At 38.9% G+C, this 19,710-nt stretch overlaps 1 protein-coding gene across 1 annotated transcript; it reads right to left on the reverse strand.

Moving 5' to 3' along the window:
• Window positions 1-15,747: 15,747 nt before the first annotated feature.
• On the reverse strand, window positions 15,748-19,046 carry LOC307128534 (uncharacterized protein; the record flags this gene model as incomplete). The annotated part of the gene is made up of 4 exons (XM_079820447.1): window positions 15,748-16,247; window positions 16,490-16,555; window positions 16,642-16,784; window positions 19,033-19,046. 4 exons carry the CDS (start codon window positions 19,044-19,046, stop codon window positions 15,988-15,990), a joined length of 483 nt encoding a protein of 160 aa, XP_079676573.1. The 3' UTR covers window positions 15,748-15,987.
• Window positions 19,047-19,710: the final 664 nt, after the last annotated feature.

The raw sequence follows: 19,710 nt of genomic DNA on the forward strand, positions 1-19,710 counted from the left end.
CCCCCTCGGGGTAGTTTGTTTTGTCTTGTTTTTTGTTTTATTATTATCATTAAAAGCCCATATTTTCTCTGCATCTGAGTCCTCGCTCCTCTCCCGGCACCAACCCTGACAGCTTGAATGCTTTTTCAACTATAAAATAATAGGCAGAACCATAAGACTTTGTATAAGTGATTTATTTGTACAACAGAACTTATAAAAATATAATAAAAAAAATGAAATATTAATAAAAAAGAGCTAAACTTCTTTGCAACTGAAAATATAACAAGTAATATAAGTATAATAACTATAAATATAACTAGTAATATAAATATGAATAACAATATAATATAAATATATAGCTATAAAAACACACAATTTGCAAATGTAAAAAAAAAAACATTTACTGGCCGATTCAAGTCTACAACAGCAAGTGCAGATCTTGAAGAATCTGAAAGCTTTCTTCTCTTTTCTGCTGGTTGGCTGGTGCTTGGATGCCATAGCTCATCTGAAGACTCAACCTGATGCCTGTAAAATGGCAAGGAAAGGAAAGAGAATTAGCACTGCATGTAATATTTCTGTATAGTTTGCCCATTCAATCAACAATCACACTGTCATCATTCACTCTAATTACAGGCCATCCCATGAACAATGAAACTGATGGGCAGTCGGTTAGACAGCATTCATATTGACGGCCACCTATACATTCTCACACAGCCCAAGCATCAATCTAACGGCCGGCTATACAGTGAGCATTCATATTGACGGCGGCCCATACATTCGCACACAGCCCTACAATCAATCTAATGGCCGGTGATACAGTGAGCATTCATATTGATGGCCAGACATAAAATCAACAATCTCACAGATGGTCGGCCGTCCAGAACTTTTTTTTTTCTTTTTTCGTCAATTTGTTTTTTGTAGCACAGGGGAAAAAATGCATTTTATATATATATATATATATATATATATATATATATATATATATATATATATATATATATATATATATATATATATATATATATATATATATATATATATATATATATATATATATAATTTTTTTTTTTTTTTTTTTTTTTTTTTTTCTGTGTATGCTAGAAAAAATGCTAAATATCAGTATATGTATAATCTATACTGGTATATTGCAAATTTTCTAGCACACTGAAAAACATTAAATAAATAGTCTCAATATATATATATATTTTCGAAAAGTTTTGACTCCGCCCTTCGATGACTGCTGCCTCTCCAGACGACAACGCCATTTTATCTTAATTCGACTGAGACGGTGGGTTGGATTGCTTTTCTTTCTAAAATGAAATATTAAGTACATTTGTTAACATTTTTAGCTAAATATGGTTATGAACACATTTATAAATGATTAACTGCGCGTTTTTGTCAGGATTAAGGAAGCTCGTTGTAGTTCATGAGATGCCGAGATGGAACTTACAGAAGAATGTGAACTTTTCTCATGCCTATTTGATTTCCTAGATGAAGGTGATTTTAAGTCTAAAATATTTTTTGGGATGTGTTTACAATTTGTTATATTTTAGCTTATTTAATTTTGGTTGGTTCACAGCCTTCATGAAAGTGCATTCCCGCCTCCAGTCACACGGAGGCCTGGTTTTACGACGAGTCAGTCAGGCAGTGAAGTCGATAAGAAGCTCTGAAGCAGCAAAATTTAGGCTTTTTCTGCGCAGATGAGAGAATTCTTCAAATGGTAATTGTATATTTGTTTTGTAAGCATTAAGTGTGGCATTATGTTGTGTCCTTTTGTTGAAACGGTAAAAGTGTCTGTTATACATTTAACGCGTTAAGAATTCCGTTTGTGTGACGCATAGGCATTATTAACAGTGTGTTTAAGCGTCTTGTAGCGCGCAGTGCTTTTTGCAGACTGAGGTGGGGAAGCGTTTAAACTTTTTATTCGCCCTATGTTTAAGTGTGAATTACATCAAATGTACGTTGCTTGTTCTTAGCACTGAATATGATATCATGTCTGTCAGGTCGTCATCTGCGTCAAGACACAACTACGCTAATGTTAAGGTACCAGTTTTTTTTATGACAGTTCAGTTCATTGTGAAAGTGAGTTAAAGCTAATCTGTAAATCCGTTTGTCTTCCAAATCAGTTAACAAGTAATGTTATTTGCCTACGTACTGGCAGAGCATGTTACTTTAGCTTGAAATCAGTGTTTATCAATTCATACTGCATGTTATTTTGGGATAAAAAATGTCCTAAATATTTATCTGTTTGTGTTTTAATAATATGAATCTGTATTTTCTGGTCTAATTATAAATGCCATTAATAAGTTAATGGTAAAATAAATTCTAAACGTGTCTTAAAATATAATGTAGTACACCAAGTTCATTTTAAGATACCTTACTAACATTACACATTTAAATTATATAAATGTATTTAATAATCAGATTAAATAAATATGTAAATGGTTTCAGGCCTCCATGTGAACAGTTTTGTGGCTTTTAAACTTTAACAGTCATTTAATTGATCCTAAAAACGAAGGGTGTGAATATAAATAATTTCACAATTTAACACCCATGTTTTATAGACAGCTCTCAGCATAATCAAAATTAAGCGTAATCTCAATTATTTTTTACTAATTTAAAGGAACTGTATGTAAGAAATGTATTTCAATTAATCATTAAATGGCCCTGATATGTCACTAGACATTAAGAAATCATGTTAATTTCAAATATTTATATCACTGACAACGGTTGTCCGGCCAAGATATTGTCATTTTAAAAGTGAAGTTGCAGCCCTCAACTGATGTTGATGTTGACATGTTGTGTCATGCCTGAAGCGTCACCCTCCACCTATCTACCAATCACGAAGTCAGTAGTGTTTCTGCATTCGGGTTGCCAGCTCTGCTCTAGTTACCACAGCTGCAGCTACAAACTTTTTGGATAAACAATGTCTAACTTTACGAAACCTAAACGACCTCGTTATAAATCAGAAAAACGTTGTGACGGTGTCCGAAATAAAACAAGGATTTGTATAGGAGATGCCTTTGAAAGATGTAGACGGCTGAAAACGGAGAATAATTTGAACTGATGCCAACGTTGCTAATTTTCTCCTGGACAGGTAAGGTTCATCTATGTTTGGCTACCTTGTACTTAATGTAAATGGACATTTCAAATATTCATGACAGTCGAACAAAGATATGCATGTTCGTGCAAAGTAACGTTAGGTTAGCGCAGATGAAGGAGGCGGGTCATTGAATTGAAAAGGTAACGTTAAGGAATTGTTTGGTAAATAAAAACGGCGAGTCGTCATTGCTAACATTAGTAATGCATTATCAGAGCCCGTTTCTCTGTCATTATGCTGAGACGCTGAGGAAAACAACATTAGCACGCCTATTATGGCAATGTGAAAACGTATTTGAGACAGTAGCCTAACGTTACCTCATATTCCTCATTCGTTCTTCGCATATATAGTGGACAAAACATGCTGCAAGTTGACCTGTATGACCATTGCTAATGTTATTTAGCTTTGCTGTAATTTTACTATAATATATTATAGTATTTTTTCATGTGGGAATGTACGAGCGTTCATATTTACGATTATATTTGGCTAATCGCCATAAGTAAATTGCGATTCATAATTACTTCACAAAACATCGCTCTTGAAGCATAAACATAATTAACAGAAAGAAAAAAACGTACTGTGTAGGACTCGTCACTTGCCATTGAAAGCTCCGTGTAGCAGCCTACGTTCCTGCTGGATCCTGCAGCCTATCTGGCAGCCTCGAGTCCGGGGGAGGGGGAGAGGGGATACACCGCTCAACAGTAATTTGAAAGTGATTGCAGTACCAGTTTTGGCCACAGTCCTACATACAGCTCCTTTAAATTGTATTGCAAAACTGAATTTTGGAAATATTATTTTGAAATCCTTTTCCAATAGAATTGGCCCAGACCCCTGCAGTGTCAAGTGAAGGAAGCTCCTCTCATGAGATGGCAAACTGAGTCTGATGACACTGTTCTTCTGAGTGATGGAAGCCCTTCAAGAAAGCAACAGAATTTTGAAGATGAATCCAGAATTGTGAGTGTCATGATATATTTTTCTACGTGCAGTACAAATTTTAAAACATGACAAATGACCATGTAAAATTAAAACGTAACTGGGCAACAACACGGTATCTTTGTTCAGACCTGGAATTTTCGTGTCTTGGGTGATTGTGTGTCTTGATCATAGACTGTAAAAAAATATGGACGTAGTGTCCGTGACGTCACCCATAGGATTCTGAAGAGCCGTTCTGAAGCGCAAAGTAGGGACGAGATGGCCGTCGCCATCTTGGCAGCGCGTCACTCCCGGATAACAGAAAATGGGCAAAAAGGCGGGACGTGGGCGGAGCTGAAGTGACGCGATGACTAACAGACAGCAGATAAATAGCTATCCACCTGTCACTCGAAGTGGCCACACCCTTAATTATGCAGAACTTTAATGCTTTATATAATGTAAAAATAAATAAAAAAATTCACCCCCCTCACAGTTGTCATGAAGGGCAAAATTAGCCTTATAGACCAAAACCACAATTTGTACCAGACTGAAACATGTTTTATTCTGCTGTAAAGTTTGCCATTTTAACATGGGGCTCAATGAGATTCTGCTCTTTCTGGAGTCTGTCTCTAGTGGCCAGTCGATGAACTGCAGTTTAAGGCACTTCCGTATTGGCTTCAAGAGAAACTGCGGGAGGTTGCCCCTTGGTCTTGATTCATGATGACACATCAATCACTGTCATCATGTTAATTCAACATATTAAACTGCAAAAAGTTTAAAATTGTTGTCATTTCTCACCCTCATGTCATTCCAAACCCAAGAAGACTTATTATTCATCTTCAAAACTCAAATGAATATGACAGTCCATGCAATTACCACTTAGAAGCTTAAAAAGTTAATAAAGAGATCATAAAACCAATCCAAATGAAGTGGTTTACTCAATCTACTCGATTGATTTTGAAATAGATTTAATGTAGACTTTTATTCACATATAAACATTAATCAACGAGCATAATAAGAAAAAGTAAATTTGGTCTAAACTGATTGATTTATTTGGATTAATTTTAAAATCTCTTAATGATGTTTTTGAAGCGTCAAAGTGGTAGTTGTCTAGCTGCCAATGGAGGGACAGAGCTCTCAGATTTCATCAAAAAGATTTTCATTTGTGTTTCAAAGACAAAAGAAAGTCCTGCGGGTTTGGAACGACATAAGGGTGAGTAAATAACAGAATTTTCTTTTTTGGGTGAACTATCCCTTTAATAAAAGAACGTGGCCTAGACCTTCTTGGGTCCATTTACACCTGTTCATCGAGTTCACTTGTGCGTAACCCAAGATGAATGATGAATTGGGTTAGTTCACCCAAAAATGAAAATTCTGTCATTAATTACTTACCCTCATGTCGTTGGACACCCGTAAGACCTCCGTTTATCTTCAGAACACAAATCAAGATATTTTTGTTTGAAATTCGAAGGCTCAGTGAGGCCTCCATTGGCAGCAATGTATTTTGCACTCACAAGACCCATAAAAGCTACTAAAGACGTCGTTACAAAGTCCATCTCACTACAGTGGTTCTACAATAATTTTATGAAGCGACAAGAATAGTTTTTGTGCGCAAACAAAAAATCAAAATAGCGACTTTATTCAACTTTATTCTGGGCCTCAGACGTGAACTCACAAAGCACCACGACGCATGCGTGAGAATAGAGCCGGCGTTCTGACACATCACTTGGAAACGAGGAGATTTGTTTACAAGCAGAGGAAGATTCGCCATATCTAAGCTGTTGAATTCTACATTGATTGTGCTTTAGGTCTTGGCGTAGTGCTCAAAATGCTGCTAAAGTGTGCATTTCCTGGGTGCCCGAACTGTGCTCGACGTCATATTCTCGCGCATGCGTCGTGGTGCTTCACGAGTTCATGTCAGAGGCCCAGAATAAAGTTGAATAAAGTCGCTATATTGATTTTTTGTTTGTGCACAAAAACTATTCTCATCGCTTCATAAAATTATTGTAGAACCACTGTAGTGAGATGGACTTTGTAACAACGTCTTTAGTAGCTTTTATGGGTCTTGAGAGAGGAAATGTCATTGCTGCCAATGGAGGCCTTTCTGAGCCCTCGGATTTCAACGAAAATATCTTCATTTGTGTTCCGAAGATGAACAAAGGTTTTACGGGTGTCGAACAACATGAAGGTAAGTAATTTTTATTTTTGGGTGGCAGAATTTGTATTTTTGGGTGAACTAACCCTTTAATGCCAGGTGTGAGTGAATGATACTACCCTGTGACTACACAATCATCTGAACAGAATGGTTCCTGAGAGTTATGCATGTCATTATTCTATGTAACTGTTTGGTGAATTTTTTTTTTTTTAGTGCGTTTTGATTTTTAGTGAGAAGACCTCAGCTAAGTTCCCGGAAAGGTATGGAGTCAAAATAGGGCCACAAATATCTGCAAAATAACACAATGTTTTGCAAACAAAAAATATGTTTTGCAAAAAAAAAAGTTTTGCAAAAAATAATAATAATTTTGCACAAAAAAAAATAGAATATTGAGAAAAAAATGCATTTTTTGCAAGTAAAAAAATAATAATTGCAAAAGAAAAGTTACCACTGAGAGAAAAAATTAAGTTTAGCAAAGTAAAACTTGCAGCATTGACTTTGCAACACCTTTGCGCCGCTCCTTTAAATCCGCGTTTCCGTCATCCGTGCCTCTGCGGCGCAAGCTTTCCTTTGCGCTTCATTTTTCTTTGCGCCTCGCTTTGTGTCCCTGATTTGACGTGGGGGAGGGGTCAAGAGGTTGGGGTGTGTACAAGGGACGAAGGCGTCCTTCTCGTTACGTCAATCAATACAATCTGACTTAAATTTGGCCACTCGCCCTTGAGGCTGAGCAACTGTGCTGATCTCTCGCTGTCTCAATTAATTTGCCCAATCTCATTCACTTTCTATGCAGAGGATGATCCATCGATGTCTAGCATTCTGGTGTAAGGGTTATAAATACCCATGTTGCATGCATGCAGCTCTCAGCTATGTTAACTAACCAAACTACATCAGGAATCATTTCTTGAATCTGTCTGACACATCATCAGTGTTGGGGTAAAGTGTTACAAGTAGAGCTGTCAGTTTAACTCATTAATTAAAAAAAACCACATGATTAAAAAAATGTATGCAATTAATCATGCCCAATATATTCTTGTGTTCAAAGACAGCTAGATGATATGCAGCAGAATGACACACAGAGGTCTCGAGATCCATAAGGTCTGGGGCTCGCGCTGATGACGTAACGAGAAGGACGCGCCTTCGTCCCTTGTACACACCCATGTACACACCCCAACCTCTTGACCCCTCCCCCACGTCAAATCAGGGACACAAAGCGAGGCGCAAAGAAAAATGAAGCGCAAAGGAAAGCTTGCGCCGCAGAGGCACAGATGACGGAAACGCGGATTTAAAGGAGTGGCGCAAAGGTGTTGCAAAGTCAATGCTGCAAGTTTTACTTTGCTAAACTTTATTTTTTTCTCTCAGTGGTAACTTTTCTTTTGCAATTACTATTTTTTTACTTGCAAAAAAGCATTTTTTTCTCAATATTCTATTTTTTTTGCAAAATTATTTTTTTTTTTTTGCAAAACATATTTTTTGTTTGCAAAACATTGTGTTATTTTGCAGATATATGTGGCCCTATTTTGACTCCATAGAAAGGCTTCTTCCAAGACCTTCAAGGACCTGATTGACTGCGGAATCTGCTGTGAAAGAGGATGAAACCAATGATTCAGGTTCGACTATAATTCAGAATAAGATTATCTATACACGTTCATGCATTTTTTGCTGAAGTTGTCACATTTGTTATTTAGAATCCACAACGATCCTGCATAAATTAATCTCCTACTTCCTTCGATTCCACCATCACCATGAGGCTGCAAGAGACCTGGAAAGATGTCCTCATATCAAGCTGAAAAATATTTTCATCTTCAAAAAGGTACATTTGGACATTTCTGTCACACTTCCTCAAAATTAGTCTGCCTCAAAATATTGCCAGTTGTGTTGAATGTATTGTGGAAAACTGATACAAAGATGGCCAATTGGAGAGCTGACTTTGAGGGGGGGTTTTTTGTGTCTATGATCTGTAGGCAAGGAATGACATACCAGAACACCTTGATTGAATTGAAGAGACCACACAGCCATACCTGCTCACTGATGGGACAGGGAGGAACAGCATTCATGGATGCTACACAACTGTCGACAAGTGGCTTTCTGCAATCTTGTTCAAATCTACCTGTTATTTTTGTTTGTGTCCAGGGAAGTTTGATGATTTTATGCGTTTTATTAACTTTTTTAAAATTGTATTTCTGTGCAACACCTCAAGAATGTTATTGACTAATTGACATTTACACATCTGATATGTTTTAAAGTAGCCGCTTTGTCCATTTGTTAAATAAACTTTGGATTTATACGTCTGAAGACTCTTGATTTTGTGTCTGATCTTGTACATTAACACCATATAATAGTGTAAAAAATAGTGTAAAATTTTTTTTGCACCGAACAGAATATTTTATTAATAACACTTATAGTGGAATTAAATCAACACCAGGGGTGTTAAAAACCCCATAGTGTAAAACTTGAACAACAATTATAAGTGTAACACTTTTCACTCACGGTGTAATTTTTCTACACTGTAGGGTGCTATATTAACACTGTAAATTCAACACTACAAACGGTGTACTTTTTACACTAATTAGATTGGGACCATATATGATCCGGAGTAGTGTTAAAATTAACACTTAAAGTGTTCATTTTACACTGCGTTTTTTACTGTGTAGGGTTGTGGTAGAATGAGATTTTCACGATATAAAAACAGTTTTCACAGCATCACGGTATTAATTATTTAATAAATAAACTGTATTATTAAATTATGGTTATTATTACCACCAGTTAAAACGGCATTAAATTAAGTAAAAAAATTTTTTGTTTTTTTTTTTTGTTGAACAAATGCTTTATTATAAAAAACTTGAAACCACTTTTTTAAATTTATTTTTTTAACATTTCAATAAAACATGTCTAATGAACTAAATAAATTATTATAAATTAGATTAACAACTTTAAGAATAATAGAGTCCTAAGAAATGTTTCTTTTTATGATACGAATACATTACCAAAACGGTGGTAATCAAATACTTATCCTTTCATTTTTTGGGCAAAGCGCTGCTGTTTTACTAAATTAAACCATGGATTTACAAATATATTCTTAAATAATGTTTAAATTATGTAATATTATTATTGTTGTTAATTATTATTATTATTTTGACAAGTATTCTATAGGCCTACAATAGTAATAGATTTCTGTCACAATTTCATCTAGTTAAACCGTTTATTTTGACGGGTTTTAGTGAGGACCTATTTCAGGGAAGATCTGTTTCAGAGTGTATTTGATAATTGCTTTTAATCAAATAAAATGATGAAAATGTCCATTAGGGGGTCTCAGATCAACTCTGAAAATGTTCATACTGTATGATCATGCCCAAATATATTTTTTGAGACGTTAAACACCACAAGCATCGCGTAGGTTACTTAAGTATGTAGGCTAGTAGACAAAACGGCGCTGCTCATTCACACAGAGACAGAAAAAGCAGATCATATATTCATATAGCAGTGTTTTGAGCTTTAATATTCACAGACCATGTCACGATTTGATTTATTGTACAGCTCTACTGTCGATGTATTCATTCATCCATCAGTTTGCGTGTTTTACGTGACATCTGCGTTATACTGTAATTCCGGGATTCCCTCTGCATCACAGAAAACATTCGGCCTTAAGTTATAAAACGTACCTTTATGTACACAGAGGGATGGTGTTCCCGAACATGTTCTATGTGTTTCCTCCTGTGCATCAACACCCGGCTATTTTTTGTCTATATCCAAAGCTTTTCCATACTATCCAGGGGTTCACGACGGCGTTTCGCTTTCAGCTGGGTCTGACGTCTGTCTTGTCCGTCCGTCTCCATCTTTTTGTGATTTTTGCATTCGTTCTCCCGCCTTCAATTCAATGCAGTCGTTTCCGGATCGCGTTTTCCCCCCCTTTGTATTATTTATTTTTACTCAGTAACGGATGTGGTTTCAAATGTAGCGAAGTACAATACTTCACACAAAACATACTTAAAGGGTTAGTTCACCCAAAAATGAAAATTCTGTCAGTAATTACTCACCCTCATGTTGTTCCAACCATGTAAGACCTTCGTTCATCTTCGGAACATAATTTAGTATATTTTTGATGAAATCTGAGAGCTGTCTCACTCCTCCATAGGCTTTCAGAGGGACTGAAACTTGATGGCCCAGAATAGTAAGTAAAAACGTCATTTAAGGAGTCCAAATGACTACAGTGGCTCTGTATTAAGTCTATCATGCGACGAAAATACTTTTTGAGCGGAAAAACAACAAAAATAACGACTTTATCACACTATTATTGCTGTTCAATTTGAGCCTCTGACGAGAGTTCGCGGGAGTGCCACGACGCATGCGCGAGAACTGAGATTACGGCGTTCTTCTTCTACTACTACTTGACTGGCTGCTCACTCTTTCGGAGTAGGGTTAATCTCAGTTCTCGCGCATGCGTCGTGGCACTCCCGCGAACTCTCGTCTCGTAAAAAATGACGTTTTTACTTACTATTCTGGGCCATCAAGTTTCAGTCCCTCTGAAAGCCTATGGAGGAGTGAGACAGCTCTCAGATTTCATCAAAAATATACTAAATTATGTTCCGAAGATGAACGAAGGTCTTACATGGTTGGAACAACATGAGGGTGAGTAATTACTGACAGAATTTTCATTTTTGGGTGAACTAACCCTTTAAGTAAAAGTAAAATTACAGATTTGTAAAACTACTTAAAAAAGTAGAAGTACGCAGAAAAACTACTCAATTACAGTAACGCGAGTAAATGTAATTCGTTACTTTCCACCTCTGCTGGGAACACATAGTCCCGACCCAAACTCACACCATTGGTGGAGCCAGTTTTGCTGGGGTTGACCAGGATGCTCAAACAAACAGCATATGAAATGCACCAGATTTACATTCATTTATGCATTTAGCAGACGCTTTTATCCAAAGCGACTTACAACTTGGGGGTACAATAAGCGATTGGTCGTGAAGAGTCGAGTGAGCGCAACAAGTGCCTGAAATACTTAGTCCGTGTACATTTCTCAGTGTAGTACAGGCTAGAGTAGGGAGGGAAAGAGGAGGAAAAGAGGAAAGGAAAGTTTTTTTTTATGAGGTTAAGTGCTCACGGAAGAGATGAGTTTTTAGTTGACTTTTGAATGTTGTCAATGAATCAGCATTTCGGATGGCGGTGGGCAGATCGTTCCACCAGCTGGGAACGTTGAATGAAAATGTTCTGGAAAGGGATTTTTTGCCTCTCTGTGAAGGTACCACAAGCCTTCGCTCCTTAGCTGAACGAAGGCTTCTGGTGGGGGTGTGGAGTCGTAGAATCGAGTCAAAGTATGCAGGAGCTGAGTGCGTGGTGGCTCTGTAGGCGAGCGTCAGCGCCTTAAACTTGATGCGAGCAGCGAGTGGTAGCCAGTGCAGTGAGATGAAGAGTGGTGTGACGTGGGTCCTTTTGGGCTCGTTGAAGACCAGACGTGCCGCTGCATTCTGGATCATTCGAAGTGTTTGGATCGCACAAGAGGGGAGTCCAGCCAGAAGCGCATTGCAGTAGTCAAGTCTAGAAATAACCAGGGCCTGGACAAGAAGCTGTGTTGCGTGTTCTGTTAGGAACGGTTTGATCTTCCTGATGTTGTAGAGCGCAAACCTGCACGAGCGAGCTGTCTTAGCAATGTGTTCTCTGAAGGACAACTGGTCATCAAATGTAACTCCAAGATTTCTGAGTGATTTTGAAGGGGAGATCAGGGATGTACCTAGCTGGATGGTGAAGTCATGTTGCATAGTGGGACTGGCGGGACAGATGAGGAACTCAGTCTTTGCCAGGTTGAGCTGTAGGTGATTTTTACTCATCCATGCCGAGATGTCAGCCAGACAGCTGGAGATTCGTGCAGCTACTGTGGGGTCGTCTGGTTGGAATGAAAGGTAGAGCTGAGTGTCATCAGCATAGCAGTGATATGAGAAGCCATGTGCCTGTATGATGGGACCTAATGAAGTAGTGTAAATGGAGAAAAGGAGAGGTCCAAGCACTGAGCCCTGATGAACCCCCGTGGTCAGTTAATGGGCTTGGGATTCCTCTCCTCTCCAGGCAACCTTGAAGGACCTACCTGTGAGATAAGATTCAAACCAAAGGAGCGGAGTCCCTGTGATGCCCAGTGATGAGAGGGTGGACAGAAGAATTTGATGATTTACCGTGTCAAAGGCAGCAGATAGATCAAGGAGGACGAGGACTGATGATTTGGACTCAGCTTTAGCTATCCGCAGGGCTTCGGTGACTGACAGTAATGCAGTCTCTGTGGAGTGGCCCCTTTTGAAACCGGATTGGTTAGAGTCCAGCTGATTATTCTGTGAGAGGAAGGATGAAACCTGGTTGAAAACAACTCGTTCAAGAGTTTTTGCTATGAATGGCAGGAGAGAGACAGGTCTGTAGTTATCTATGAGTGATGCGTTTAACGTGGGTTTCTTAAGCAGTGGAGTTACCCGAGCCTGCTTGAAAGTGGTAGGGAAAGTGCCAGTGCGGAGCGATGTGTTGATGATGTGTGTGAGTGCAGGAAGGAGAGTAGGAGAGATGGCTTGAAGGAGGTGTGAGGGAATGGGATCGAGAGGACAGGTGGTAGGATGGCTGGAGAGGAGAAGTTTAGATACTTCGGCCTAGGTGAGTGTGGAAAATGAGGAGAGAGTATGTTCGGTCGTGGAAGTGGCAGATCTAAAATCCACAGTGTGTGGGGGTGAGAACTGATTGCTAATAGTTGTTGTTTTGTTTGTGAAGAATTGTGCAAAGTCGTCTGGAGATAGGGAGGTGGTGGAGGAGGACAGAGCAGAGAGTTGAATGTTCTGAATAGTGTGCGTGAGTTTGAAGTGCTGCTGATTTTGTTTTGGAAATAAGAAGATTTAGCTGCGTGTACTTCATTCGAGAAGGATGAGAGCAAAGACTGATACTTAGCTAGATCAGATGGGTGATTTGATTTATGCCATTTCCTCTCTGCTGCCCTGAGTATCGTCCGGTGTTCACAAATAACATCAGATAACCAAGGGTTAGAGGGAGTAGCTCGTGCTGGCCGAAAAGAAAGAGGGCAGATATTGTCTAGACATGAAGTTAAAGTGGAGCATAGAGTGTCAGTTGCAGTGTTAACATCCATAGAAGAGAATTGTGTGGATGAGGGAAGGGAGGAAGAGACAGCAGAGGAAAGATGAGAAGGAGAGAGTGAGCGTAGGTTTCGTCTGAAAGTAACTGGTGGAGGAACTGGTGGTGTGTGAGTAGTAAGTTGAAGATTAAATGTGATGAAAAAGTGATCCGAGATGTGTAGAGGTTTGACCAAGATATTGTCTGTAGAGCAGTTGCGTGTGTAAATGAGGTCCAGCTGGTTACCAGATTTGTGGGTATGTGAAGTGATGAGGCGTTTGAGGTCGAATGAAGCTAGGAGGGTGTGGAAATCTGAGGCATAGGATTTGTCCAGGTGAATGTTGAAGTCGCAGAGTACTATGAGTGGGCAGCCATCCTCTGGAAATGAGGACAGCAGAACATCTAGCTCATCAACAAAGGTGGTCAGTGGACCTGGGGGGCGGTAAATGACTACAATATGTATTTTAGTGGGAGTTGTAAGCGTTATAGCATGATATTCAAATGTGTTGTTTTTGCAAAGAGCTGTGTGAGATGAGTATTTCCAATTGTTAGAAATGAGAAGACCCGTGCCCCCACCCCTCCCAGTCTGGCGAGGGGTGTGGGAGAAAGAGAAGTTATTAGAGAGAGCAGCAGGTGTTGCTGAGTCTTCTGGACAGATCCAGGTCTCAGTCAAGGCCAGGATTTTGAGAGCGGATTGAGTGGCAAAGGCAGGAATGAAGCTTTATTGACAGCTGACTGACAATTCCATAGCCCCACAGAAAAAGAAAGAGACGGAGGGGCATTAGAGGAGGAGGGAACAGGAAGTAGATTAGCAGTGTTACGGTGCCGTCTACGTCTACGTCTACGTGTAATAGTGGGTCGTGGTTGCGAGATAATGGGGATGGAGTGGACGCACATGGTTAGAGAGAGGAAAGGAAGATGAAGAGGAAAAGAAAAAAAAAAGATGAAGGGAGAAGGAGATAACTCGGTGCCTTATCGGAGTCCCTGCCTCGGAGGAGTCGCGCAGAGGAAGAGTCGAATACAGATGTCTTTACCCGCGTCGGTCTTCACACGCGGAGGCTGAAACGCGGGCTGAACGCTTCCGCTGACGCTTCCTTAAGTGCAAAGCTCTCTCGGTAATAACAACGTCAGATTATCTTATTCAAATGCAATTTTGCAATTGGCTATGGCAGTAATACAAGGCTAAAAATCACACAGAACGAAATAAAGTATTAGTAGGAGAATCAAGCTACTTGAGTCGTGCAACAGGACTAAAGAATATGTTCAAAACTTACATGCGCGCTCAGCCGACCAAAAGCCGTTCGCACCAGATGTAGTCGATAGATAAGTTGTACTGTAGGTTTAAACTTCTTCAATTCCTGTTTCTGTGTGAAAAACTACCCTACCCATAATCTTGAATAGAGATCCCATAGATATGTATATGTAACCCTTGTTAAAATATGACACAAATAAGAATAAATAGTTTAAAAGCTGCATGAATAAGTTTGAAAGTTAAGTAATTAATTTAATGTAAGTTAATTCATCAGAGTTAAAAATGTAAAAAATGTTAATACAACAATTTAACGTTTAATATTAAAAGTATGTGGACAGAAAATTCATGTCACTGCCCCTTTAAGAAACCAGTGACACTAGACGCGGTACTTTTAAGCCGCGTTTCCACCGAAATTACCCGGAACTATTTGTACCAGGAACTTTTTTCCCAGGAACTTTTTCTCCCCCAGACCTGCTACAATCTGCGTTTCCACCGCGGTCTAAAGTACCGGGGAGATTAGGCAAATTAGTCCGGTGACGTGGGAATGCGCGCGACTGCTTCTCCCAGTCACCGACGGACAGTAATCACTTTTGCGCGATACTGTCTGCAACAATAACAAGTGTAGGAGATGCAAGCAGCGCTGCTTTTGCTGATTATGTACACACATTACCAACACTGTTTATTTAAACGTGCACTTTCACCTGGTTTGACCATTTTAATGCAAAATGGGATGATGGGCAATCCAAAATCTGAATGTGTTGTAATAGCTCAATTCCAAAACAAAACATTTTCTATAAAAGGATAATGAGGTTTCAGTCATGACAGATGTGTGAAAAGTTAATTGAATGAAAACAATAGACTGAATTAAGCAGTTGAAAGATTAGGTACTAGACTGCAAGTATTTTATTTTTTATCACAATAACATCTCTTAACATTCACAAAAAAAAAAATTCACATGACTAGTATTACAATATGCTTCATTAAATGCATAATTTTAGAGACTTCTTCCTCAAATTTGAAATGAAGCAGGACCACACTTATGGCTTCACTTAAGTTGTGGTTATAAGTTATTATACTACATTCACATAGTTATACATTTAAAAATATAATATTTGGGTTTTCTAGATATGTTTATGTGCATATTCAGAAAGACTTGCGAGCAGCAGCCCTTTTATTTGCTTCCTACACTATATGAATACAATTAGAATGTGGTTATATAGTTAGAATGTGGAAATTAAAGACACAGTGACATTTTACACATTTTACTTTATTTTAGACAGATTAGTTCTTACAAAATTAAAATAAAAGTGTGCAAAGACAAATTAATTACTAGAACAATAAAATGAAAATATAAAATGTGAAAACAACAATATAAAAAAAAAAAGTGTATTTTTCAGTAACCTTTCCAAGAGCTGTGCCAACATGTACAATATATAAAGTACAAGTGTGGTAGTGCAAATGCTTCATTCAAGCGGCTGGTCATTGTGGCTACTTCTTGAACGACTGGACAAACTGTCCAAGAACAGACAGAAACCAGGTCTGAAAGTCCCTCTGCTTTCTTCCGCTTCTGACTGGTGGAATGCCAGCTCTTGCCTCCTCATCTCTCCTCGGCCTGGCTATCCAGTAACAGCTGAATATATTGGTCAGGCTGTTCTTGTCCATGCTGCAGGACGGCCGGTTAGCCTCCTCCATGTCCCTCAGTGCATCAAGAAAGTCACAGTCCTTTTTCCTTTTCCCTAAGTAGAAAACTTGCACAGAAACACATGGAAATTAATACACAAGGCAACCATGAAACAATAGAAACCATCAATTAATTATTTAAAGTGTTTTCACTACAAATAATGAACAATTGTTTGGCCAGCTTGAACAATGCCCAGTGTGCAAATTTTATCATGGGCAATTTAAGTTTACAATTAAAAACAACAAAACCATTAAGGATTACACATCAGTTTTTAAATATATACACATTTTTGTCAGCTCTATAACGTACTGGTGACCGCGGGGGAAAACACGCTGGTCTCCGTTGCCTGCGATTCATCAGGGCCACTCGTTAAGTCTGGAAAAGCACGTTGAAAAAAGTTACTGCAACGTGTTTAAACACTGCAACGAGTTTAATAGTTGATACCAAGATGATATATTTACCTTCAACCCACTCGGATTTCTGGATGGTTTCCAACAACGCACTAGCCGAGTCTTTCGTTACCGCTGCCCTAGAAAAGGACGGTCTGTGTCCCAGCAACGCGTCCAGGCGGTCATACCACTTGTTGATACGCCGGTCGGAACCGCTCCGGTTGTTATGATCCTTTAATTTCTTGTAATCTTGTCTTAATTTCTTCAATTTCTCTCTGCACTGTTTTCCAGTGTGACTGGAACCGAGTCGATATCTTCAGGTAACGTTATACCTTTTCATTACGGGTCGCCGTTTCCCGCTGGATGTCCTCCTCCGCATATATGCTCAATAAAGCCTGAACCTCGTCGTCGGTCCATCGGTCGAATTTATTGTTGAACTCCATTGTTGCAAAAAAATATTTACTGAACGCAAAACCCACAGAACTCACCTCGCAAAAGACTTGTAAATATGGCGGTGGAAAAAAAAAATAGCTGCGAGAGCTCAACCAATCAGCATGTTCAGCGCCCAAGTCCCACCCCCGAAAGTTCGCGAACCTTTCAAAAGTCCCACCTCGCAAGCAGGGCTGTTTGGAGGGGGAAATATTTACCCGGAACTTCATTTAGACCCTGGTTCCTGCGGTCGAAACACACCGAGTTCCCCCCCAAAGTTCCTGGTTCCGGGGTAAAGTTCCTGCGGTGGAAACGCGGCTTTAGTGACGCTGCAGCAGAGGCCTGATTGAGAGAGAAGAGGAGAAATCGGAGAGAACGCGCTGTTTAATAAGCAGAGAAAAGAGTGTAAAAAGTTGATTTTGCAGTTGAAAAACATAACTTACCTGGTCGGGAACTGACAGGGATTTTATGAGAACTAAGCCACACCGGTTTTGGTGAGTTTGAGTTGTTTTTTTTCTCCCATTTTGCCGTGTTGTGTATATATATATATATTTTTCTCTGGCGGAGAGCTAACTTTAAAAATTAAGCTGTTTACAAAGAAATGCTTTGCCATAAACTGTTTACCAGTTAATATTTTGGGTTTATGAAGACTGTGAATGTTATAAATGTGAATGTATGTTTTGTAAATGGAAGATGTGTGCGTTAGATGTGTGGAAACGATGCTGTGAGTTAAAGGAGCTGTATGTAGGACTGTGGCCAAAACTGGTACTGCAATCACTTTCAAATGACTGTTGAGCGGTGTATCCCCTCTCCCCCTCCCCTGACTCGAGGCTGCCAGATAGGCTGCAGGATGCAGCAGGAACGTAGGCTGCTACACGGAGCTTTCAATGGCAAGTGACGAGTCGTACACAGTTAGTTTTTTTTCTTTCTGTTAATTATGTTTATGCTTCAAGAGCGATGTTTTATGAAGTAATTATGAATGGCAAACATTTACTAATGGCGATTAGCCAAATATAATCATAAATATGAACGCTCGTATGTGACAGTACATTCCCACATGAAAAAATACTATAGTATATTATAGTAAAATTACAGCAAAGCTAAATAACATTAGCAATGGTCATACAGGTCAACTTGCAGCATGTTTTGTCCACTATATATGCGAAGAACGAATGAGGAATAATTTTTACAGAGGTAACGTTAGGCTACTGTCTCAAATACGTTTTCACATTGCCATAATAGGCGTGCTAATGTTGTTTTCCTCAGCGTCCCAGCATAATGACAGAGAAACGGGCTCTGATAATGCATTACTAATGTTAGCAATGACGACTCGCCGTTTTTATTTACCAAACAATTCCTTAACGTTACCTTTTCAATTCAATGACCCACCTCCTCCATCTGCGCTAACCTAACGTTACTTTGCACGAACATGCATAACTTTGTTCGACTGTCATGAATATTTGAAATGTCCATTTACATTAAGTACAAGTTAGCCAAACATATGAACCTTACCTGTCCAGGAGAAAATTAGCAACGTTGGCATCAGTCTTCAAATTATTCTCAGTTTTCAGCCGTCTCCATCTTTCAAAGGCATCTCTTATACAAATCCTTGTTTTATTTCGGACACTGTCACAACGTTTTTCTTATTCATAACGAGGTCGTTTAGGTTTCGTAAAGTTAGACATTGTTTATCCAAAAAGTTTATAGCTGCAGCTGTGTTAACTAGAGCAGAGCTGGCAACCCGAATGCAGAAACACTACTGACTTCGTGATTGGTAGATAGGCGGAGGGTGGCGCTTCAGGCATGACACAACATGTCAACATCAACATCAGTTGAGGGCTGCAACTTCACTTTTAAAATGACAATATCTTGGCCGGACAACTGTTGTCAGTGATATAAGTATTTGAAATTAACATGATTTCTTAATGTCTAGTGACATATCAGGGCCATTTTATGATTAATTGAAATACATTTCTTACATACAGTTCCTTTAAAAGAGACGGCTCCGCAGCCGTTTTAGAGGTGAAAAAGCACCTTAGCAGTAGCATTACAACTTAGAGACTGTCTGTGAAACATTCATTTGTGTAATTTGAGGATTTAAAAATGCTTATGACCTGTTACACAGGTCAGGTTTTTTTGCTTGGTTTGAGGCTTGGTCGGAGCGAGGATTGGCCTGCAGTGTGTGGGTGTGGACATGCACAGACGGGATTCAAGATGGCGAGCCAGACCCAGACTTTCAACTCATCTTCTCCATCGCATCAGTAAGGAAATTTCCTGCGCATGGTGACTCGCTGCCAGAGTGGTAGGAGTATCAGGAACTGTTTTTTGAACTGAACTGGAAACTGATTTGACTTTTTTTTGGACTGAATCGAACTAAAACTTTTCATCGAACTGAATAATTGAACTCACTTTTGGACTTGAACTTGAGTTTAAGGTGTTATACTTTTATTTTCATATTGAGTTCATATATTTGAATGTGATTTGAAACGCTTGTGGTCCACTTTGATTTGATTGTGTAAACTGAAGGTATTTTCTTATCTGTAAAAGAAAGGGAAAGGAGTTAACTCAGGAAGAAAAATAGAAATTCTAAATAGGTGCAACCTAGAAAAGACCGGTCTAATTTAGATTAGCCCGACTAAAATAACTTAGGTGAACTAAAGAACACAAAAGAGAGTGAAATACCTTTTCATTTATTTTATTTACCTCAATATT

The sequence above is a fragment of the Gobio gobio genome (assembly GCF_949357685.1).
Source record: "Gobio gobio genome assembly, chromosome: 6".
Taxonomy (NCBI): domain Eukaryota; kingdom Metazoa; phylum Chordata; class Actinopteri; order Cypriniformes; family Gobionidae; genus Gobio; species Gobio gobio.